This window comes from Bombus huntii, chromosome 18, assembly GCF_024542735.1.
Source record: "Bombus huntii isolate Logan2020A chromosome 18, iyBomHunt1.1, whole genome shotgun sequence".
NCBI lineage: Eukaryota > Metazoa > Arthropoda > Insecta > Hymenoptera > Apidae > Bombus > Bombus huntii.
The window spans coordinates 5,908,622-5,917,520 of NC_066255.1; the positions used below are offsets into that span (position 1 = coordinate 5,908,622).

At 36.8% G+C, this 8,899-nt stretch overlaps 2 protein-coding genes across 2 annotated transcripts in view; both read left to right on the top strand.

Moving 5' to 3' along the window:
- LOC126875504 (uncharacterized) overlaps positions 1–8,899 on the top strand; it is a 258,579-nt gene that overhangs the window by 228,437 nt on the left and 21,243 nt on the right. The window lies entirely within an intron of this gene.
- Positions 4,357–6,010, top strand: LOC126875438 (uncharacterized). Its single transcript, XM_050638352.1, is given in 4 exon segments — positions 4,357–4,809; positions 5,017–5,199; positions 5,202–5,831; positions 5,915–6,010. Coding segments are annotated over 4 exon segments (1,362 nt in total).

Here is an 8,899-nt window from a genome sequence, read left to right on the forward strand (position 1 = left end):
AATGTAAATGTTTGTATCATATTATGATGAAATTTAATATCTTTAATCTTACCCCAAATCTCATGTTACTGATCAATACTAACCTTTATATATAGTATCTAATAATGATACCTAAAACATATCGGTTAATTAATATGTTGAAATCTAATCGCTTAATGTATGTACATTGTGCATATAAATTCTATTATAACGTAATTAAATATATCCTACATTTTTAGAGGAAACGTGAAAACCGATCTAAAAAAAAAGGAAAAGTGCTAGAAGTAGCTCAGAAGAAGAAATAACACAAAGCCCTACAAAACATAGTAAATGAGAAAAGTGTTTTAAGCGAAACAATTTCAAGGAAGATCGCGGGTACTTCACAGACACATTCACTATAAGAGAAGATGCAATACAGCCAGAAAAGTGTTCAATGACAACAAGAAATAGTAATAGAAAGAGAACTTTTTCACAGAGTGAAAACACGAAGATGCATCAGCTAAAAGAAGAAGATGAGTCATTCCCTGAAGTGAAAAAGTTTCAAGCAAATATTCAGAAACAAGAAATTAAAAAGCGGCAAAACAGATCTATGACATTGTGTTTCGATCGCGGAGAGACGCGATCGCTAGGAAGCACGCCAACGGGAGTCGTAAATTCCCGTCACGATTAGATAATCGACGCCACGAAATGATCGATCCCCTATTTCGATTAGGATAATAGAGGTGGTTAATTGAATACGACACTGATGTAACAAGGTGTGAATGACAGTTTATTCCAACAACTTTGTGAAGAAGATAGTTACGCTGGTGCGTATGTATAAGATAAGTGACTGACTGATCTTCGGGTGTAGACCCGGTCGAAGGATGTTGTATGTTTGAAGGTTGAAGAATCAGTGATGTTCGGTGACGATGCCGTAGCGGAGGAAGGCTAAGGATGCGTGTGTCCAGCGCACGGGACCATCGGATTTGTTGTTAATTGGTTAAACGAAGGTTGGTGGACTAGGAAGGGTCTTAGCTGCTCTCGATAGAAAGTTGTTATTAGGAAGCATCGTACGTGGAAAAACCCAACTTTCCCTTGTCAAGCCGTGGTAGACAATAATCTTTAGAAATGATTCAGAAAACAGATGTTTGTTGGGTCTGAAGGACCTTAGCAAGCAAATTAGTGGGATTTATGACGGGTGCTTAAGGTTATTGAGGGTACGCCGTAAGAATGAGCGGACATCTGGGGCCTGTCGGACCCGCGGTGTATGGCCGGGTCCAGGTAGAGTGTTGCACGACGCAACATATTGAGTGAAGATGAAATACAACCATCTTCGGAGGAAGAGAGAATGCTCTATTCGATCCATTTGAACAGGCAGGCACGGACACTTCAAAACTTGTTCAACTAGGATAACTAGAACGAAAACACGAAAACAAAACACTAGAGCTATTGCATGAACAAAAGCTTTGAAAAATACAAACATTGCAGAGGAAGCGATTGCATATAAATCCGCTGCGTTAAATGTGCAGGTACACACCCCACTGACCAGTGCACTAAATCACCGGAAACCCCAACGAAGTGCATCCACTGTCAAGGTCACCATTCTGCTAACTACAAAGGCCGCTCAGCCTACAAAACCTTATGTATAAATAAGTATCCCAAGCTTAGAGCCAAAGAGACAACCAATCAAATACCCAGTCTTCCGAAATTCACTACTACTTCAATCTCCTATACTACTCCCAAACAGTACAAGGAAATCAAAATAATCCAAATAACCACAGGGTCCATTCTCAAAATAATGTCTCCAATTCATAAAACACAGACAACGTCTCTAGTGTCACTGTGGCCCCGGGAATGCAGCAATAGGATAATCATATCTCACATACCTTAGCCATCGAAACAGTAACTAAGCAGTAACAGGATCCCTATGTGACCGGCATCCAACGATAACCCCTCCACAGGAGCCAACCCCTTGATATAAAAAAACCTCCCAAGTCAGTACTCGACATTCTATTCTGTTCTATTATAACATTCTGTATCGTTACTTTGTCAGTTTCTAATAAATTTTGTAATAACGATCATAATTGGAATACGAATCTATTAAAGAAATTCAAGGATTTGGTAATACAAATAATTGACTATATTTCACACACAACAGCTATACATCTATATTACACTCTGAAGAACGTCTTGCACGCCACACCGCGCCTCGTCGCCGGAGCCGCCGTGCCAGACAGTCCGGTTCCCCTGCCGGGCTGATTTGCTGCCCCGGGGCGCTGAGTTGCCAGCGCCTAAGTTTGCACCCCACCGGGGGGCGCGACGGGCCTAGCGCGCCTCACCGAAGCGCTTCCATGGCCTCTGCCGCGCCCTCGCCGGTCAATTCTCTCAGGGTGAGAGTATTATTTTTCCCATTGCTGCGTGTGAAACACCTATTGGACAAACTGTTCTTTGCAATACATCGATGGATAAATACGCGCACAAACACGCAATACGTGCAATAGAATGCTCGAGGTCAATTTTGTGATCCTCTTTTTCAACAGATCTTCGCAAATCCGAAGGTGTAGAATTACCTCCCAAAGACATAAGATGACAACAAACACTTTCTTGACACACTGTATAACATTGAGGTATCCAGTTTTGCCACATACAATTTTGTCATTGTCACGTTTGACTTTGTTCATTGTAAAGTCAAATTTGCACACTCCATCTGTGAAATAGTACGAAGAAATCATAGTGACTTGTATTCCTTATGATATCATGATGCCACATAATATATAATACAATACAATAATTCGCGAACAGATCACTCGTTAATTGCTTTTAAAAGAATTACCACGGAAGCTTCCTAACACGCTACCCGGGGGCTAGGGATTTATTTCGTCGATAAGTTAGGTTATTAAACTTATGTTCTTTCATTGAAGACATCGATGGACGCTGTGTTCCAGAAATGTGTTCCAATCACACTTGGCGAAGCATAATAGTAATTTACAATAACAAATACTTAAGAATGCCTAATTTTGTTAAACATAGGGTTCAATTTACAATTATGTAAATATTACTTCTTGAAAGTAACTTCTTAATCAATTTTAACAAATTTTGTAAAATCATGTAATAAATCTTGTTATTTATCATACGCGTGTATTAAGCCAATTGCCAACCGAACATGTTCAAACTGTATTTTTTTCAAAACGGGACCTTAAGCTAAAAAGCTTTATTTCACATATTCGACTTGTTCTTGTATGTGGTATCAGCACCTAGTCGGATGCCCGCGTTATGCAGGACACCCTGATGGCGTTGAACGCAACGATTCAAATTGAACTGAAAAGTCGTTATGTTTTCAGAGGACTTGTGTGTAGAGGATGGTTGATCGTGAGATTTATTAGACAAGATTGCTCGTTGTTGAAACCTTCAAGTATATTTTCAAATGATTAAATAAATAATTATAGATAATGTTCGCAAAGACGGTAGATACTCGTAGATACTGATCCATAACTCTCGTGAACTCTTTACGATTGCGTCCGTTTAAACTGGTATAGTATAAACAGATCGGGGGAGAGTCGGAGAATTCAAATTCGTCTTTGTTCGACGGTTCGACGGTAACGTAACGGCGACATTGTTTTGCCCGGAGTTTATTTATTAATATATTATGTATGTCCTCACGATCTTGATACTCCGAAGCAAAAAAAACAACAACATGATTTGAAATGTTCTCTAGCTCATGTACCGCTACGTGTACTTTCAAGGAGCAAAACTGACACAGTTCCGCTTGTGACGCGAGACGGAGATTATCGTTTCACTTCCTTTAACGCATTTTTGCCATTGAAAGACACTAATTTCTGTGACTTGCTTTATCTCTGTTATAAATCTCTCTTTATATTTAAAATTTTATAGTTTTTGTGCAAACGTAAAACGTAAGTAAATATTAATAAATATTATAATAATATAATATAATGCTATATAATAATATTAATAAATACTTCGCTATTTACTTATTTTATTTCCATTAAGGTATATTGTATTTTTTATTGCATTACTTTCATTTTTATTTAGTGTAATAATAAACGCATACGTTAATATTCATTGGCATTAGTGTAATTGTAAGCTTCACTGTAAATTTAATAAAATTTATAAGAACGGAATTATTAAAAGGGTATATATGTGTAATTAAACTAGATTCTATTCTCAATGTTACTTCATTATTTTATTATTGTTTCATATATATATATATTTTTTTAATTTACATGTGCTTCTAAGTTAATAGAACTAAACACATGTGTATGTATTAATTGCTATATACGTCATAATTTCAACCATAATATTAAATTATGGTATGTATTATTAAAAAGTATAGTTTAATGTATATATTAAATATATATCATTTATTCGTAGATTTCAAATATGGATACTGGATCAAAGAAGGAGATTAAAGAAATGATTACCAAAGATATATCGAATATACATAATTATTCCTTGGATGTTAAAAAATATATTAACAACCAGCTTGAAGACACTCTGGATTATTTACATGGTTTAATTGCTGAAATACCACAATCAGTCCCTGGCCCTTCAACTACAAAGAGGCCGAAAGTTTTGAAGAAAAAAGGTTATCGCCGTAAAGAGACTATCCCAGAAAATGATATTATCAATACTGATAATACAGTAACAGATTCAGCAGTACATGATAAAACAGAAAATAAAGATGTAAAAACTGGGGATGTGCTGGAAACAACAATTGACCGAACAAAAAGAAAGGCTGCAATAAAAGCTGCAATTAATATTAAAAAGCAGCAGTCAATGTCACTTGTTACAAAATTACGAAGGCTAACTCTTGATGATGACAGTAATGTAAATGTTTGTGTCATATTATGATGAAATTTAATACTTTTAATCTTACCCCATATCTTATGTTACTAATCAATACTAACCCTTATATGTAGTACCCAATAATGTTTGATATCGGTTAATTAATGCGTCAAAATCTAATTGCTTATACAATTGTATGTACATTGTGTATATAAATACTACTATAACGTTGTTAAATATATTCTAAATTTTTAGAGGAAACGTGGAGGCCGACCTAAAAAAAAGGAAAGTGCTAGAAGTAGTTCAGATGAAAAAAACACAAAAGGTCCTACAAAACATAGTAAAACAAAAAAGAATGTTTTAAGCGAAACAATTTCAAAAGAAGATGCAATACAGCCAGAAAGGATTGAACCATTAAAGTCTTCAATGACAACAAGAGATAGATAGACAACAATATAAAGAGAACTTTTTCACGGAGTGAAAACACGAAGGGTAAATATTCTAATATTATTGATGATACAGTAATTCCATCAGCAAGAAATGATATTGAAGATCCTTCAATGTGCGAGGATGCACTTGAGAAATTTACTCCTCTTATGAATTCCACGATGGACATCAATTCTACTTATACGCAGAAGATGATGGACGCTACCGCAATTGTAGAACCTTTATCACCAATAAAATCAAACGAAACGGTAGTAATTAATAAAAACTTGGCTAGTAGTATAGGAAAAAATAATGAACCTAAATTTACATCACGGTCGCCAATAACTCTGCAGGAGGAGGTTCAGCAGCTGAATCAAGCGATTGGACTCACCGAGTTCGAAGAATTATTCGCAGAAGATGAGCCATCCCGTGAAAGGGAAATGTCTAATAGAAACATGACGAAACAGGACATTCAAAATGAAATGAAGAAAAGGGTGCCCGTAAGAAGGAGAATCGAGGCCTTTGAAAAAGAAAAAATTTCAGAAAAAGCCATTGTTCAAAAACTGGCACGAAGATCTGTCGAAAAAGCAAAAAAAATCTTATTAGCGAAACAAAAGAAGGAGACTCAGATGATGACATCGCAGGTAACATTACAAACAGTATCAAAGTATTCTTCTGTTATAAAAACACAAGCTATTATTCATTCGATATTTTATCCAAAATATAGCTCCAAACAGCAAGGTCCACTTCTGTTTTGCACAGTAAACCTGACGACGACACATCGGACGATGAAGCCAGACCAAGGCGTACAATTCCACATTAGGCGCAATGTAAGTGTTGTTTTACTTAATGAGTTAATAAACATTATAATGCATGGAGTACTCGAATTTTTATCAATCTTAGCGTACATACGCGAAAATGAACTTGCAATGCAACGATAAATTCCGAAGAAAGCAGTCTATAAATTCTTTGATAGAAGAATGTGCACACCAGATTTAACTGAAATGTTTGAAAATATAGATAGGAGTAGATTACAACGCACGTCCAGTGCAATATGGAAGACACCACCGCGTTATTCCATGATGGAAAACGAATAGAAGTTATAATTTGTTAAACTGAATGTTGTTGATTTCAAATTGTGCCTTAGAGCAGGAATACTTGCCATACCTTGCGTGTAATATAAAAATGATGTTACATTGCAACTATCGTTAAAAGATGTATGTGTTCTTAAAATATACCAATGAACGTAAGACTATTTCACTTTTTATATTTTAGAATGATCATAGGCATATATTACTTTTATTATACTAATCAAATTTTACCATTTTTTCTTATTTATATGTATCTTCTTAAGAATTAATAAATAAACCAATTAATAAATAATTGTTTTGGTACGACTTTTTAATGAGAAGTAAATTTTATTAGATTTGCCTTATTATCACTGTCGTGTAATAATTCGCGAGATACGCGTGATATAATTCGCACGATTAAATAGCACTGGTGATTTCGTCTCTTCGTGTAACGAGGAGGGTCTGGTAAATGGGTCGACCGTGGACGTTCAATCTTGTAAGAGAACAAACGGCGGCACCGTATCGTCGAGCATTTTTCTTTCGGTCAACAGCCATCCATTTTATATTTAGCACATTCGGTTGCGACGCTAAATTTTCGTTACACCACCAGTTGTTTCGTCTGAAATTCGCGTGACGTAAGTGCATTACACTCTCGCATCCGTCAGCCATCCCTGCGACCACTTCGCGTGCGTTAACTCGATAATATTTCGTCTCTGTTACCTTGTCGCCGTTGCTGCTTGACACATCTCGCTTGCTGGACGACTGATCGATGAAAATTAAAACGGGACGCAGATTTACCGTATCGTTATTTTTGTGTCAGGTATTCTCTTTTTGCCGTTTCGGCGAATTATTTTCATTTCGAACTTTTTTAGTCTTATTGTTACGTCGATTCTTATATTTCAAGATCTAGTCTTGTACGTACGTTGGGGAGCGCTTTTATTTATTGATTCAATAAAGAATATCGTTGTAGGTGTCATACATGCGAGTAAAAGTAACGAAGTACGAGCAGTTTCACTGTAACATACTTCCTGATAATTTCTCGTTATTTATACCATAAGAAAGTATCAAAGAGGAACTCTTATCTCGAACGTGGATCTATTTGTCGATAATGCATGCGTGTAATACTCGAGTATCGTTCATACAGCGTAAATATACGTGCAGATACGTAAACCTTTTATGATTTTTGTATCAAAGGCAGACCTGCTATAATACTCGCAAGTGAAATATAATTCTACGAAAGAAAATGGAGCAAAAGAGTTTCGTTGGTAATATATTCTTCCTTTTTCATCACAAGTTTCCTCTTTGTTGTGCTTCTGTTACATTATAATCCTGTTAGATTTACGCGCGTAAAATTTCACTTTGTTGCACTATATCTCATCATCGCCATCTGCCGAACACCTGTGAGAAACGCGGTTTACTTTGTCTCAAAGCGAGCAAACGTCTAATTTCACAAATTGGATTTTCATCAACAGCGAGAAGGGCATATGCGATGTAAAGGAGGCTGTAAGGGCGTCCTAGGGCTTACGGTGGTTGTCACGATGCCGGAAGTGGCGCCGAGCAGACACGTCAAGGGAGAATCAGAATCGCTATTGGGAAAACCATCACGAACATTTGTCCTTCCCGCCACCAAAATTCTATCTTCTGAGATATTTTTCGCGTTTCCGAGGTCATCGCCACTCTCCTTAACTTTGCCTTACGATGTATAATATCTCGATGTTACGGTAGTTAGAAATTTGTATTAATTTGGAGAACCTTGCAAAAGTACGCAAATCTGCTACGATAGTCGGATAGAGAATATCGGCAGAGATCTGTTCCTTTATCGTGAAACTCTCTCGGACAACTTAGATGCTACCAGATATCGATTTTCGCATCCAACCATTTCGTAATAAACGTAGATCATCCAAGAAATTTCTCAATTGTCATCCGTTAATTTCGCGCAACTTTTGCTTTATTTTAGCTATGTGGGAACCTATTAGTGCGCAAATGTTACCCCGAAAATGTTACTCCTCTGTGCCAAATATCGTTCACGTGTATAATCAAAGTTGCATAAAACCGCGTACAATTGCATCAGGAAATTTCTAATAATTTGCTCGTCTCGCAGGACGAAAACAGGCTCACGAAGGATCCCTCTGTCCTGGCTATCGAATGTACCGCAAGCACGTAGTTTCAAGTGTCCGTTCTCTAGAAAATTCGAAACAATTTATGGTCGATGGTCGAGTGAACGATGCAACGGTCGAGTCGGAAAGATCAGAAAGACAAATCGTCATAGTTCGAACAGACCGGGAAGCAGAAACGCACTTCCATGATCATTTGTATCGTTGCTCGATCTGTTGCTGCTCAATGACCGACCAAGCTGTTGATTTTTCTTTTTCTGCGATGCTACTATACTCTACACTCTATGCTTTATACCGTTCTTTTGCCCGCTATTTACCTTGTACGCGAACTTTTTATCGCTAGTGGATTGCAAAAATCCTTTTTTATCACGAATTTTACGTGACAATGCGTAGGTCAAGGTGGACGTAAGACAAAGGAAGGTGTAGATAAATAAGATAGGGTGTATTTAAAAATAATAAGTTATTTATTACAGTTTATTTAATATGTATACAGGCTATTCGTATTATAGCAGCGATAGCTAGTGTTAA